Raw genomic sequence first — 16,773 nt, forward strand, 5'->3', positions numbered from 1 at the left:
TGGGATGCGCTCTGGAGGATTATTGGTCTGGGTGCCACCAAAACTGATCAATCAGATGTCTGAACTACACTGTGGTACTGAGTGTGCTGAGATGTGGTGATATTATCTCCGGCTTTTGTCCAGTGTTCCTGGAGTTCGTCATGGGTGTGTACTGGCCCCCACACTTTTCACCATTTGCATGGACTGGATTATGGGGAGGATGTCGTAGAGATCAAGCTGCGGTGCATCATTTGTGAATGTCAAGATCTGATCTTGGTTTCGCAGATGATGCAGTCATCTTTGCGGAGACTGGACATCGTTACGATTGTGGGGGTAGATGGAAGAATCTATTCAGGAATATAGCATTGTGTGGAGTTGCTTGGTCCATGGACGTGTCGGAGGCACCTCAATGCGAGTAAGTAGGGAACCTGTGAGCTCAAGTGTTACGTGTCACCAAACGAGGGGTGGTGCAGTGTTCATTGGCCGAGGGAGTAAGAATAAGTTCTCCAGTATGTCATTCCCCTATGTTTCTATTTTTCAAGATCGGCAATAAAGGTGGGGAACTCGTCCCAAAAACCACAACAAATGGGCAGAAAGTCCCGCCATCAAAGGATGACAAGCAAAGTCACACCCCCGAGGGACAAATGATGGGTGTGACATCAGAAGCTTGCTGAGTAGGAGAAGCCCCGCCTTCCCAGGTTTGGTGCGAGCAGGCCACACCCCGGAGGCGGAGGAGATATGTCGGCATGATCGAAGTCAAAGGAAGGTAGGTTGCACATTTGAAGAGGAAAAAGGAGTTGGCTTGTGCATTTTGTGGAGAGCCGTGATCAGAGTGGAGGCACGAGGTGCATTGCTTGGAGAGGTGAGGGCGGAGGTTGAGCGCACGTCGAGGACGACACGGCAATTTAATGTGTCGAAGCGATTTGGCTCGCGTGGTGAAGTAAGACGCTGGCCTTTTGGTCTTGGCTGGGTTGGTGAGGACGATCAGAGCATGCTGTGGAGTGCCGCTTGCGGATTTCATGGCGTGCGTTCGTCCGCTTTGAGAGAAGCGCCTCAATTCCATTTCCACGTGGATCAGCTCTCGGCCAAGCGAAGTGCAGGAATACTTAAAAAGGAAGGTTTTGCTTTTCATTTTATGTTCCCTTTGTCTGTATTTGAATCTCTGCGAGAGGTGCCTCGGCTGTAGAACTTATTTACTTTATTATTTTTGTCATTACCTTCTGAATTATTGTTCGTTGTAAATTTTCATTTATTTTCAATAAATGTATTCCTTTTAAGAAACTGCAGCCACATTTTGTCCTGGTGCACCGCCCCTGTGCTGTGCTCCTCCTGAGTTGATAGTCTCTCCACAATTACGCCCTGTTAACGCACCTGCATTAATCTCCAAGTCTCGGTTGTAGCCTTCAAGGGAGAAGCTTTGCCATCTGTCCAGGTCAGGGTTGAAAACCCACCAGACACGACAATATTCCTTTGGGGGCCCTCAAGGCACTGAATGAGCAGTCAAAGCCACTGGTATTACGGGTTTCCTGGGTCAAAACTAAGATCCAGGCTTTCATTGACATCTTGGATGCTGCTATCTTGTCTGTACCTGTTTGCAGTGAGGATGTTGAGGCCACGGAGAGATTCACTTACCTTGGCAGTGATATTCATGTCTCAGCTGTCTGTGAGCCAGAGATCAATAGACATATGGGTCAGGCCTGTGGAGTCATGGATTCAATGGATCATGAGGCACTGTAGGTACATGTGCAGGACAACGAAAGTCCGAGTCTTCAGGTCCTTGGTGCTTCCAATATTTCTCTATGGATGCGAGACTTGGACTCGTACTAGGGATCTGAAATGGACTCAATTCTTTTGGTACCAGGTCTCTTCGGAGAATCCTTGGCTATCGCTGGACAGACTGTGTTTAACGCGCAGTTGCTGAGAGACTCAAATGAGATTTGTTTCCTGCATAGTCCGTGAGCATCAGCTGGAGCTGTATGGACAGGTGGTTCATTTTCCTGACACCGATCCTGCTCATCAGATTCTCTCAACGAGGGAGCCTCATGAGTGGAGGATGCCAATGGGCCGACCACGTGCCTCATGGTTGCAGCAGGTTGATTGGCATCGCAAGATGGGGCTGGGCCAGGCATCTGCCTCGGGGATGGCCAGACAGAGGCCCCTAGAGTACTGGCGGAAAGTGGACGCAGCGATGCGCTGCTCTGGCGCATGCTCCCATACCTGATCTGACGAGACGGAATACACAAGACTATTTTTAAAGTGATTCTTCACCATTGAGTGATGGGATAAAACTGATATGTAGCAGGGTATCGTAAGAAGTTGTGGATGGACTTGGATGAAACTTGAACAGGTCGGGTGTGTGGCAAGTGACAATGATGAATCAATGGGATTTTGGAGAAGATCCACATACAATTTTTTTTTAATTTCTAAATGTGACTTTTCACCATTGAGAGATGGGTCCAAAAACGATATTTCAAAAAGTTGTGGACAGGTAATGACAAAAGTTGGTGGACGAGTTGAGTAGGTGACAAGAAGCCAATAGAATTTTGGTTCAGTTCTAGATGTAGATCCAGCCGATGTTGGATACAAAACGTAAACCGTTCAGCCTAGCGGAGGTATGTGCTTGACCGAGTGCCGTTTGTAGTTTTTCTCAGTTTAGTGTAAAACCACTAGTTTTGATTGGCAATTTGGCAACTATTGTTTGCACCTGTTGGTGATCATACATGAAAGGTGTTTGTCCAAATAAATTTGAGAAGTGTTCCTTCCACCCTCATATTTGTTCCTTATCGTTTTTACCCTTGAGTAATGCACCCTTAATGGGCATTGTGACCAGTCACTTCATTAACTGTGGCCCAAACGAGTCAGCTTTTTTATGGTTCAGCAGAAGTTGTTATAGTTTGTTTTTTTGAGCATGAGTGTATGCCCGTTTTAGGTTATTAATTTCCCTTTCTCGCCTTCTATTGTTATCAGGTGTTAACAACGTTTGACTGCTTAAGAGTCTCGGTCCTCTCTGACTTCCACATCTTCCCGGGGGGGGGGGGGGGTTGAAACACTTCTGGCTAAAATATCTGCAGAGTTCTTGTGGGCAATTATTTTACTGTAAATCAAGTCAGGAGGGTCATTTACAGTTGATTCACCAAGCCATTCAAACCTGTTTCTCACTTCAATAGTGCAAGCCTTTTTGATGTTTTCATCTCCAAGCTTGCTCCAGTCATATGTCTACCATTGCATTTTTTTATTGGCAGGCAAACTTCAGCAAATCTTTGCTGACACTATTCTGTGGTCTGAACTTACTTGGAAGAATGTAATATATACTGTTCCCCACCCCCCCCCTCTTCCATTTCTTGAGTTACATCGTCGATTTGCATCCTGTACCCTTCTGGGCTAGTAAATGTCAATTTGCCCACTTTCCTTTGATAGTCAACATTATTCTATTAAATCAAGGAGAAACGATCTATTTGTTTGTTTATTCTAAACTGATATTTTTGCATCATTAACACCTATTTGTGTGTTCATGTCTCCAGAAACCAACATCAAGTGATGTTTGGATACATTTTTTCATTATTCCTGTTCATTCCTTACATAAATTGTTGATGAACACCTGAGTATCTCCAGAGTTAGTTGTCACAGTAAATAAAAATTTTAAAAACCAAACAGGTGTAACATTTACATGCAAATAAAATATTATAAGTTACATTTACTCAAGGTGGCATATCAACAGAAATGATGGTAATTCTATAGAAACAAGTAATTAAAGGTGGTATGTCAGCATCAGAAATGGTAATAATAATCCTCATCAGTCAGGCATGTGACAGTCACATCATTGCCCGAGACATGAAATATCTCCATGCAGTCCTGTCCACTGAATTTAAAGTCTGATAAGTTCCTTCCAACACGGACACAGTTTTAGAGTTAGTGTGGAGAGCCCGAATGAGCAGGACGATCTTCGGTGGTATACCCAAGGCTTCAGGTAAAATCCACAGGCATTCATGGTTTAGAGCAGTGTTTCTCAACCGGGTTTCTGCGGAACCCGAGGGTTCCGCAAGAGATCGCTAGGAGTTCCGCGAGAAACAGTAATAAATAGGCTAATGTATTTTTGAGTAGTTTTTGATTGATTTATTATTCGTAATTTTACTATACACGTACAGCATATTGTTGGAAACTCCTTGGTTATTATAATAGAGGCTTCAACCTCTTATATTATTTACAATTATAACAACCATAGGGAATGTATTTAACGAAGTCTATATGGCGCCAGTGTGAAACCGCCCACATTGCTTAGTGGACGTCCTGTACGCGGCGGATTCGTGCATCATTGAGTGACTGACTCAAGTACGGGACGCGTGCACGGTGTCCATCTGTCTTCTCTGTGCTTCCTAGCGTGAAGTCTCTCTCTCTCAAGGTTAGTTCTTCTGTTTACCTTTATTTGTTTAAGTTTTGTTTCTCCAGTTACATGAGGTGTGTTTTTTTTATTTAAAAAATATTTTTTTTGGTGAATTTAAACCTCAGTGTGAGGTCTCATAAACGAGCAGTATGTTTTTTTTTCATTGCCAACAAATTTGACAAAAAGGGGGTCATTTTTTCCTTAAACCAGGTATCCGAAAAATATATTACATTTACCATGTGAACTACGATAAAAATATAAAAGCTAGATATTAATAAAGGGAAATAATAATTTTTATGCAGGGGTTCCCTGAGACATGAAAACTATTTCAAGGGTTCCACAAGGGCAAAAAAGGTTGAGAAACACTTGTTTCGAGAGTTGAAGGCTTTCTTCATATCTACATAGGCTGAAAATGTGGCACAAGAGAACTTCGTTTATTTAACAATCTCTTCTTCTTCTTTCGGCTGCTCCCTTTAGGGTTCGCCACAGCGGATCATCCGCATAGTGATTTGGCACATGTTTTACGCCGGATGCCCTTCCTGACACAACCCTGGTCGCCTCTTACGACACAGGGATATGGTACACCTATTTTAACCGGGGTATACACCGGCCCAGTACACTGGTACTCATTTCGCCGACCTCAGAAGGATGACAGGCTGAGTCAACGCCCTGGTGTATCAATTCAGTGGCCCAACGGGGCTTGAACTCAGGACCTTTTGGATCCCAAGCCACTGCCCTAACCACTGCGCCAACACCAGGCTTATTTAACAATCTGACTTTGGTTATTTTATTTTTACTTTGTTTTTAACTACTTTGGTTACAACCAACAGGAGGGTATTTGCTCTGTATTTACTGCACCGAGTTCCTTCACATTTCTAGAAGTAGAAAATGATAACCTGTAGCCACTGTTTGGGATAGTGTATCGGTTACAGATGTCACAGACCACGTAGCGTTTGGAGATGGTGGCAGTTAGAATTTCTTTTTCAAAAGCAGAGGTGAAATTCCATGTATTCCTGCAGTCTTTGCATCATTGAACCTTTGGATGGCACACCTGTCCTCTGCACATGTTGGAGGTTTGGTGGCATTGGGTGTACAAGCTCTGACAAGGGCAGTCAGTTCATCTAATACTGGAGTCAGTGAGGGTAATGGAGGAAAAAAAAAAAAGTTGGAGCTGTACTCCTGCCATGTCTGGAGTTGAGCAAACATCTCAGTTGGGGGTTACATGATCAGACTTAATTGTTTGGCAGGTGGGGGACAGGTGCTTCTGCTCAAACCTCTTAAATACTAGACATATGCCGGGTGTTTCTAGCAGCTGCCACTTGCTTGGCTGCTTTTGCTTGATCTTGAAGAAACAAGTCCTGGTCTCTACAGAAAGCTCTGCACCTCTCCATTTGAAGCTCTTTCCAGTTTCCTTTGTCAGATATTCTGGCTTTCCTGCATCCTCCTATCAATAGCAGTCTCCTGCGAGACCCACTCAATGTTTGTGCTATGACCCCATATTCTGCTTTCGTAGAATATATGATAGCTGTGCATACATTGCTCGAATCCGATTCAATATCAGCAGTACCTTCTGGATTTTATGCAAGGCGAGCGGACAGTTTCTGCTGGCAGAGCACCTTCACATACTTTGACCACAAAGTGCTTGCGGTGTTGCAGGTGATATTGACTTCTCTCGTAATAGGTGAAGATCAACTGTGGCTACCAATAAGTGATAATCAGTAGTTCCGAATTCAGCACTTCTGTAAACTCTAGTGTTCGTCACTGCATTCCAAGTGTGAACAAAGATGTGATACATTTCCTGTCTTGTTATGATGGTAAAGTGTCTTTAAATAAGAAATAAAAAAAAAATAAACTATGTAAGCAATCATGTGGCATGAAGCACTTGTACATTTGGAAAAAGTGCCATTCACTCTGACATGCATCCAAACCAAAAAAAAAAACTTTCCCTCCAAACAATGTTTTTTAAAAAACTTTTGCATTACCTTAGGGACTGAAAAAAATCCCATAATTAAAAAAATAATAATAAAGCTCATGGTATCATGAAGAAGTACACATACCTACCACATAAGGATGGTCTTGGAGTGCTTTGCAAGACCGAGAAGAGCAAGCATGGACATGCCGACACCAATGGAAAGCAGCAACAGGTAAACCAACCACCTATAGGCCGACAAAAGCTCTCAGCATGCACACAAGACAAAACACTCGAGTCAAAACGTAACCACAAAAGTTTGGCTTGTGGACAATGTTCTATCAGCCACATTTTAAGATTACATTTTTTGAGATCTTTGACGAGACAAAGCCCAAGTATATTCTGGAATTCGCTCAAGTGATCTACCACAACTAACATAAAAGGAACACATTCAATGCATGTGTGTAACCCTTTCGGAATGAGCAATCTCAAGCAAAGCAGCTTATAGATCCACCAACCTGTAAAATTCGGCTTCATTGAGCATTTTGACCGCCTTCGCAATTGCTTCGCTGGCTTCTCCTGCTCTTGGCGTAAATGACAAGGTCTTCAACATGTTCTCAAACTCCTCGACTTGCTCTGTGGCCTTTATGAGTTTCGACTGGATCTCCGGGTAACTTGAGATATTACGCACCGCCTTTGGTACTTTGTCCAGCAAGGTTACCACAGTCTGAACCTGTTGTGTCATGACAAGTCCAAAAAATTCGATGTTATTACCCAAATTTGATAGTGTAACCAATACACCATCCCATTGATGTTATTGCAAGTGCTTACTCAAATTAGGGTAAAAGTTTTGAAAATCACATTTTACAATTCATCTTTTTTGTTCCATCGCCCACAGTGCTCGTGTCAACAGGGATAGAAAGTAGACCCGAAAGCCAACTATATCTTTTGAAACAAACAAAAAAAAAAAGGATACAGGGCTCAGTATTATGCAGTGTAGTACAGTCTACTCAATATCGTGCAGGACATGAAAAGCATATACAAATGTGTTTATTTTTAAAAATAATAAAAACAAGGACAAAGGTGTCCACGAGCAGCGTCCTAAAGATTTTGTCGGCTAAAAAAAAAAAAAAAAAAAAAAAAAAAACAACAACAACAACAACAACTTCCGATATTTCGTCACGTGCCTTGATTAAGCCAATAGCGAAATGCGTCATAATGTCTTTACGTATTTACGAAATTGCAATACGATAAATGGAATAATCTTTAAATATTAACGTGAACTTTTGGAAACTTTAAAGCAAATGTCCGAATATATTTAAAAGTTAATGATAGACGCTCTCAAAAGGCACCCTCAATGTGAGGATGTGTGCATGTGCTCAGTATTTAAGGAGATCCGGATCTTGTATATACAAGAGCCGAGTCCGAGAGATGAAGGTTTTGTCTTTACAAGAAGAAGAACAAGAACAAGAAGAACAAGAACAAGTATAACACGAAGAACAACGCCGAGCTCTCTATGACCAGCGTTCGTTACGCGAGATGCCGCTAATAAATACATCCCCCTCCTTTATAGGGGGGATGGGGGGGGTGGAGGGGAGCGATGTCCAAGTGCCTTTTTGAATGTTACAAGTGAACCAACAATGTGCTCACAAACTGCATTCTACTGGTGGATTGGCTTGCCATGCCTTAATTACAGAGTTCAGTGGTTCCAACAAGAGTTAAAAGATTTTGTTTGTTTGGTTGTTTCAACAAGGGAGCATGCGAGTGGAAGCAAGCAGTACAAAGTACTTATACAAACAGAGAATGTCTTTTTATCAGCGTCTCACGTGGCGAACGCTGCTCTAAGAACGCTCAGCATTGTTCTTCTTCTTCTTGTGAAGACAAAACCTTTATATTAGGACTCGGCTCTTTAATAACACGATCCGGATCTCCTTAAATACTAAGCACCTGTACACAGTCGCATTGAGGGTGCCTTTTGAGAGCGTCCATCATGAACTTTTAAATATATTCGGACATTTGCTTTAAAGTTTCCAAAAGTTCACATTAATATTTAAAGATTATTCCATTTAATGTATTGTAAATACACTACGACGGGTCTCACTATTGGCTTAATCAAGGCACGTGACGAAATATCGGAAGTTGTTGTTTTTTCGCCGGCAAAACCTTTAGGACGCTGCTCTTGGACACATTTGTCCTTGTTTTAATAATGCATATACTTGATGACATTGCCGAGTTGGTTTAATGTCAACATAAAGCTAAAAATGCAGCATTAAACATGCAACACTCCCATGTAGTGCAAGATCTGCTGCTTTGCGGTTCGAAAAAAAAACATTTTCAGCTGTTTATCAAGCCCGCCATTTGACCACAAATAAGCAATAGACTCCACGACGACAGCGAATCTCGTTTTCATTCTGTGCACGGATTAAAAGGCAACATATTAAAGGGAGCTTGGGAAACCATCAAAAATTGTACAACAAGGCGTCACTGCAAAGGGTGTACTTAGAAGGGGGATTTCGTTTTTGGCTACTTTATATTTTACGAGAATTTTCCTCTTGGCATTTCATCTTACCAGCATGTCCACACTCGACAAACTATGGTTCATTTTTCCCAGGCTCTCTGATACTTCCTCCAAACCGTCGTTCATCTCTGCGTTTCCATAAAATCCAACTGCCATGGCAACACTAGGGTAACAGTGGGTTGGGGGGGGGGAAATAAATAAACAAAAAATGCCATTAAGCAAGTACTTTCATGGTCTTTTATCCTCAAGCAATGCATGTTTGACGTGCCGAAATGAAGAAGTTCCACATAATGGAACAAACGTGGGAAGTAAACAGCAACACAAAATTGCAATATTTCACTCGTTTTCTAAAAGTGAAGTGTAAATGAACACCACGACCCCAATCAGCTCCACCACTCAAACGAGTAACAGAACAAATGCAGCAAATGCTATTTGGCACAAAAGAATAGGAGTCGCTCACCATTGTTCTGATCACTGCCATATGAAATGCAGTCCCAGCTGTCACGTTCAACAAAGTCGTTCCAAATGGTACAACTGGCTAGCCTCATATGCTTTGCTGCCTACAATACATATAGCATCTGCATTTGGTTTCGCAGCTCATAACATTGGGGCATGAAATCAAAGCATGTGCAATTGCAAGCAGCAGGAAGGCAAAGTGCACGAGCATTATGCAACTAACACATGACCATGTGAAGTTGAGCAAGTGATGCACTGCTGCTTTCACCTTAATCTTTGGTTGGTTTTTTTTTTTTCTTTTTAATTGGTAAGCAAAATAAAAATAATGAAGTGAAACTCAGTGGTTTCTGAAAGCATTAGAACTCAGTGAAGAAGGCATTCATCTAATTACAAGATTCATCAGATGTCAGTCTGTCCATCTGTTTGTTCGCAAGGACCGCAAGACCGACAACCACCAAATTTGGCACACAACCCAAGTCCGATCCAGGGATTATCATACACTACCTGAGCCGTTAAAGATCACTGTTCTGGCTTTTTCATTTACATGCAATCTCATTGGTTAACAGATGACATATAATACGGCCAAAGGCCAGCACACCTAATTAGTCGAGCTGCGTCTTCCACCCACTGGATCACTGCACAGCGAAGCCTGACTCCATGCACAATTGGAACCTAACTAAATAAATAATGCATTCACCATTTTCGTGCTGCGGTAAGCCAAAGCTATCTGCTCCGGTAAGTGGTGTACAGCACTTTCCTATTCGGAATCAACACACCGTGCCCAACCCTTGAAGATGTGTCAAATAATGAAACGGAAGACCAAGAAGGAACCTGATGAAGTAAAGAGCAAGGATGGAGTCATCATTTTCATCAATAAGATTCATCGGATGTCTGTTTTTTGCAAGGACTGCTGGATCGACAACCACCAAATTTGGCACACAGACCAAGTATGACCCAGGGGTCATCACAAGTGTATTTTTATCCACAACCTCAGCCTTTAAAGACCCCTTTACCCACTGGTGGTCCGGCTATACTGTCCCCTAGTTTCACCCCACACCGTCAGTTCTCCTACCCTTGATCCGTCTACCCTATTCTCAGCCCTGCTGGCTCTTCTACTTCTCAGTACCCCAACCTGGGCAACCATGCTTGTCTGAAATATTTGAGTGAAGGTTCACACTTTGGCCTGGTGGAGCTGTGTCACACATTCCTCCCTGGAGGTGAAGGTACCAGATTCTGTATAGAGTCAAAACATGAGGAAAAATGTTTGAGACGATGAAAAAAAAGTTTTTAAAGTGCAGAAGAGTTGGATTTTTTTTTTTTTCAGCAAAATAGACCAACAATCAGGATCACAGTCTTTAAGGAAAGACAAAATATTGGATGATAGCCAGACGGGCGTCTTTTACCGAGTTATCAATGCATTAAGTGGTCTCCCTGGAAAGGAAGTGACAACAAAATAGTAGATACAATTTAAACTGTCGGAAGTAGGAACTGTAGATGGATAACTAAAGGCATTGGGGATGGAGGGGTACATCAACATGGGCAGGATTGTTATGGATAATTGTGCACATAATTGCATCATCCGAGTGTCTGGTAAAAAGGTGAATGTACAGTCATCATTTGCTCATGGCTCCACTCTTCACCCCTCCCCCCCAAAAAAACTCTGGTTATGTCCCTGTGCTGCCCCCCCCCAATCACACACCTATCCAATAACCACCAGTGACATTTTTAGTTACAATCGTATTTGTATTCAAAACGAACAGATCAAATTAATCAAGTGTGGATGAAGCACAGGCATGATAGGCCAAATGACAAACTCCTGTGTCCAAGTTTAGTTTCATTTCCTTGTAAAGTGCATTGGCTGGGTGACAACTGATAAGCAAGGAAAACTAACAGCAATCACCCAATGGTACACACATGTTGAGTTTCTCTACAAAAAAAAGTTTACACAACATGGGTGTGATGATGTGATAATGCAAAGCCAAGCCTATCACCAAACTGCAGAAGGGACATAACCATTGTGAACTCAAACATTCATCCCAATCTGTTCAGCACCATGGAAAAATATATTTCACTTGACATTCCCACCCCTTGTGTGGAGCTTGAACAGCACAAAAATTAAAAATTGAAATTAAAAAAAAATATCAGTTTGACTGCTTTTATAAAGTAACGTTTAAATATTTGATACAGTTGTTCCATTCAGCATTCGCTTTGCAAAGTTAACAGCAGGATAGAACAAAGCTACTGGTTTTGAGCTATTTCTGGTTGATATGCTCACGCACAGAGAGTCATCACAAAGTGCACCTTGCCTTGGACTGATGGTAAGCTGGTTGTCATGTCAACTAGCATGAAGCATTGTGCGTGAAAGGTCCAACACAGCGTCATTCAAGAGGAGTCGTTGAGCTCTCGCCAGAACCCTGAACAAAACTTCCTGCAGCTTCAATCGAACATCAGGCCGAGCAAGCCGTTTTGCAATGGACTTTTTGGTATCCAAGGTCGAGGCTCGTGGAAGAGCGAGAGCAGATTGGAATGGACACAATGGAGAGGGGGAAACACCAACATCACAGTAGAGGGGAGTGAGTGAGCAAGATCAAGGGGAGTGGGAGGAGGACATGGGTTAGCAAACAGCACACAAGCTAAATGAAGCACAGCAAGAAGAAGTGGAATGCAGGGATAAAACTGACAGAGTGGGGGTGGGGGGGGGATAACCTGTAAACAGGGAGTGCTGTGGAATGGGGTCATTTGAGGTAGAACATGTAATACAAGTACGGATGGAGGTGACCTGAGGTAATGGGGAACAGCTGTCTTGAAGCCCTGGTGGTCAGAATGGGACTGAACAGGCTGGAGAAGTTGGTTTCACATGCGAGAGAAAAGAGGAACAGCGAGCCTGGATTTTGGGAGAAATCCAGGCTCTTGGGCCAAAAGGATATCCCATAAAGAGATTGCAACAATTGGAGCTACCAAGTTAGTTGGCCACGGTCATAGACGACGTAAACACCAAAACATTGCACATTATGAGTGTTTTTCCAGTAAAATAACTGACAAGTTATCTCGGAGAAAGTGTACTCACTTGCATGTGGTACAAATCTAGGTTTGATTGGCAACAGAAAAAGATCAGCCTCAAACCAGGACAGAGATGAAGCATGGGGAGGGTGCTGCATCATAGAGCACGTTATCCTTTTTGAAGTTTACATTAAAAAAATGGCCGTTCAGTCTGATCACATACTTCACAACCACCCTCCCCGAACCAGTCCAGGAGCGGCAAGGGTGAACCTGGTTTTGTCGGATAAAGTTTTTTTCTCTCTTGTTTCTGGTAGCCTGGGGGTTGCTTATCAAGAATCAGGAGGGTACCAGTTGATATTAACCCCTTCATGTCCGACACGCTCAAACCGTGGAAACTTGGAAATTTCCTATCGTTCCATGGTATCAATTCACATAAAATGCATCAAATTTGTGAAATCTGATATTTATTCACACAATAATGCTGGATGATATATGGATCACAATAGAAAAAAAAAATTAACCCTTTCCTGGTCATTGATACTGTTGAGAATTCGCGCCCGCCGGCGTGCAATCGACCGCTCGACTCGAATGGCGGCCGCCTCGCCCATCGGAACGGACAATTCTGTCGCGACCCTCTCAGAACAACGCCGGGAGCTAGTCACGGGTGGGGGTTTAACCCCACCATGACCGTGCCAATTGCCCACCCGCGCAGGATAGGGTTGCTTGCCAAATTCAATCTACCTAAGTACCTGCGCGGATGGTCGACCGGGCGATCGTACCTCGCCGCAGGCCGACTCCGGACACGAACCGCTTAAGCGGTCCGTTCCGTGCTATCGGGATAACAGAGCGGTGTTATCGTCGGCCTCGACGGTTCGGATTGATTATCGGGCATTTTAAGCCCACTACGAACCCTTTCACGTGAAGCAAGATGGAGGGTCAATATCGAAAAGACGAAGCGAAACGGGAAAACAGTTCACACAATGCACATTTATTACGCGACACACGGAAAGCACACATATACAGCCAAACAGTCAAAATGCACCTATATCAGTAAAACAAAAGAAACAATGATGAAGAGTTACTACCGAATACGCGTACACATGGCAACACTTATACAGTTCTACTTTACAGACGGCGCCAACACACATTTACTCAAAAGCAAAGGAAAGAAGCCACCCTTATAGACAAGGGGGCAGACGGGCCTGTAGGCTAATATGTGCGCGGGACCTGAAGGAGCGGCCAGGTCCGCGAGACCGGGTGGGTCCTACCCACGTCCTCGTGATGCGTTGGCGGATGAGCCGCAGATGTGGCCGCGTGGCTGTGCCCCGACTCCATGCTCCTTCACGGTTTTCGTTGGCACGACGTTTGGAGTGGGGTGGGAACTGGGCCCCCTTAGTTGCACAATCTCAGCGTGGGGGAAAAGGGGGAATTGTTGATGCCCTGGGGGAGGGAGAATGGCTGGCTGACTTGGGTCCCGCGACGAGCGATCTCCCACCGTGACCTCGTCGCAGACCTTCTCGCCTCGGACCCGAGCTCCTTGGCCTCTTCCCACAACTCTCCTCGGCCGACTGCAGAACCCAACTCAATGCCTTCGCCACCCGACTCCACTCTGCCACACTCTGCTCTTCCAACCAAAAACTGACTTCTCCCAAAACTGACTCTGCCATGATTCGCCTGGTGCTCACCGTTTTCTAGGCCGGCAGGAGAAACAATATGCAAATTTCCGGATCAGAATGACCTCAGGGGTGGAGCCACGCTTGCCAATTGGATGGAGGAAAAGTGGGCGTGAACCTCCCATGATCCTAGAATTTGCATATATGGATTTCACAGACACGCCTGGAGGCGGGGCCAAGCCGCTCTGCGCTTGCTGATTGGACGGATCAGAAGTGGGCGTGTAGCATTCTTGATCCGAATTCTCCCTCGGAAAGGCCGCTATTTGCACTCGCGGCTCGGTGCGTATCTTGAACGAGCCCAAGACAGCCCGACGCTCAGTGTTCACAGGTGGTGCGGGAATGGCCGTAGAAGGAGAGGTGAGGGTGGTGGAGGGTTTATCGGTGGTGGTTTGATGGTTATGGCGGTTGAGACGTGGTTGGTTCAAAATAAAGATAGAACAGAAAAACCGCTATCTCAAAGCGTCGCAGCCCGAATGAATCACATAAAATCCCTCTAAACAACGGGTTTGGGGCTAACTACACATGTACTTAGAGTTATCTCACCGACGGGACCTGAATGGTGGTTTGCGAATTTCCACAGCCGTAACAATACCAAGCAATTTTTCACAATTCTATTAGCATAACTTCGAAGACCTGAAGTAAAAAGGAAAGAATAATATAAAATAACTAAGAAAGACAATAAAATGAAGTTTCAACCTATTTTTGTCAAGGCCCAGAAATCTCGCATCTGTATGCATTGTGCATTTCAAAATGTTTCACTTTAAAAGCTCCAGAAGTGAGCACATGACCAAAACATGGTTACAAACACTTACTGGCAGATTGCTGGCATGGAGAGAACTGACATTCCGAGTTTAATGACACCTCAATGGCTAGTTCAGGTTACTGTGGTCCTCGAGCATCCTACACTGTAACATGTACAAAACATGGTGCAAGGTTAGCCTTTATCCCTACAACTGCATCGCTTGGAGCTGCAAGGGGGTTCGCTTTTACAGCCGCATCTGATCATTTCCAATATGAAATCAGGGGCAGGTCTCGTGTTGTCCGGTAGAGCAGTTGGGCAAAGTGATTTGTTAGTTATGTCCCTCTTCCATCCAAAGTCTTCTGGGTTCAGTGGTGGAGGGTTAGAACTAGGATTTCACCATAGAATTGTCAGGAAATGGGCCCTCTTCACATTTTCAATGAATGCTTCTCTTGTTGGTGGAAGAGCAGCCAAGTTCGAGGAAGACGAATGACCCTTCCCATTCTTTTTACCCCATACAAGCAGCCTTGTGTTGGACATGTCTGCACTGTCCTTCATGCCATAGCAAGCTGAAACGAAGCGAGTGGCTTGATCAATGACTTGTTGAATTGGAGCATAAACATTTCCTATGGCTGATAAGTCATGTCCATCACCTTTCAGGATCTTGACTACTTTGCCCTTTCCAATACCTAGGTAACACGCCACTGTGTCACATCCTGATATAGCATGGGCAGATAACAGGTTCTTCACAACTTTCTGGTGCCTCGCCAATGTCGATTTGATGTCAACAATTGCCCTTTCCTTGTTTGGAGATTCCATAGTCATTGGCACTTGCATCCCCGCCATTTGGTAGTGATGTAGTAGCAATACAAAGACGTCTATCATCCGAAATCACAGAGATCTGGCGGGCCAGTCCGACATAGTGCAGGACTTGTTGAATAATTATGATATCGGCCTCTTCATGATGGGTCTCTAGATCAAACCGGCTTCTGTAAGGCACAGCTATGAAATGCAATAATATTAGCAATGCCTGGCAAAGAAAGAACCATGAGATGATTGTCAAATAATTGACGTTTAGACACCAGTGTCCGACGACACAGTTGGACTCCACCGAACTGGGAATAAGAGTCAAACAGTTCTACCGAATTCCACATTTGTGATCTGTCACTTTTTAGCATTTCAACAACTGACAGGAAAGGACAATCTTCATCACTACCTTTTGACTCCTGGCTACTGGCAGCACCTTCCTCAGGAAGTGACCTAAAAGACAAATCTTTGCCGACAGTCCAGATGGTATCTAGCATCTCCTGCATGGAGATCACTCAGTGCCCCCTCAACACTCTGCTGGACAATTTTCGCTACAGCATCATTTCGCTTGATACAAGTTTCTATGAGGGACTGCTTCTTGTCTATCTCACGAAAGAGGTACGATTCCCTCCATCTCGAAGGGTGTTTCTCAATAATACAAGTTTCCCCACAGAAAAGACAGTGTTTCTTAAAGTTGAAGGTTTCATCAGAGTATCCTGATAACGAACGCCTCGTGACTTTCTGGGAGATAGGATCAGTCTCTTCATCACAGTGACGTTTGTGACGCTGGGTGTGACTTTTTGACGTGTCGGAAGAGACACAACTTTTGTGGCATTTCAAGGTGAACTCCTTGTTTTCTCTAACGCATCTTCGAGCTCAAAGTGCTTTTCATCACCATATATCTTGCAACATCGGATGATGTTGTCTATTCGGACAGCCATAGCACATGTAAGCTTCTCTTTGTCTTGAGAGTTGAATTTCCATTTTAAGTAGCATTCATCAGTATCCGATTCCATGACTGCCAAGGCTGAAAACGAAATGCAAGACCGTCAAGCTCTCATCCACGGCATTTTTCTAACTTATTGGATTTAAAAATGGAGTGCTTGCCGAATCTAATTAAAACTGGCCATAAACTGTATCGATGTTTTAACATACATCATTCCCGTGATGCTTTAGTATTTTTACTAACATTAGGTGCGTTCAAAACAGTCTAAATTTGTGGTGTGAAGTCTTGGCTGAGCAACAAGACTTAAAACAAATGCATGGTAAACATGGATTAAAACAGGAAGTAAAACAATTCTGCAATGCGAT

At 43.8% G+C, this 16,773-nt stretch overlaps 1 protein-coding gene across 11 annotated transcripts in view; it reads right to left on the minus strand.

Annotated features, from left to right (window-relative positions):
• LOC147022218 (protein tweety homolog 2-like) overlaps positions 1 to 16,773 on the minus strand; it is a 65,001-nt gene that overhangs the window by 41,575 nt on the left and 6,653 nt on the right. For 8 of the 11 annotated variants that reach the window (XR_015061116.1, XM_085892903.1, XM_085892905.1 and 5 more), the window contains 3 exons: positions 8,839 to 8,950; positions 6,788 to 7,002; positions 6,422 to 6,517 (listed from right to left, as the gene is read on the minus strand). Coding sequence is in view for 10 of the 11 variants with exons in the window: in XM_085892903.1 (XP_085749029.1) it covers positions 6,422 to 6,517; positions 6,788 to 7,002; positions 8,839 to 8,950 (423 nt within the window). In the remaining variant the exon portion in view is untranslated. Of the gene's footprint in view, positions 1 to 6,421; positions 6,518 to 6,787; positions 7,003 to 8,838; positions 8,951 to 9,247; positions 9,348 to 11,549; positions 12,886 to 16,773 lie in introns of those variants that run through there. The other 3 variants (XM_085892909.1, XM_085892908.1, XM_085892910.1) reach the window with 3 other exon arrangements.

This window comes from Eptatretus burgeri, chromosome 8 (assembly GCF_056783735.1).
Source record: "Eptatretus burgeri isolate ZD-2024b chromosome 8, Ebu_testis_v1, whole genome shotgun sequence".
Lineage (NCBI taxonomy): Eukaryota > Metazoa > Chordata > Myxini > Myxiniformes > Myxinidae > Eptatretus > Eptatretus burgeri.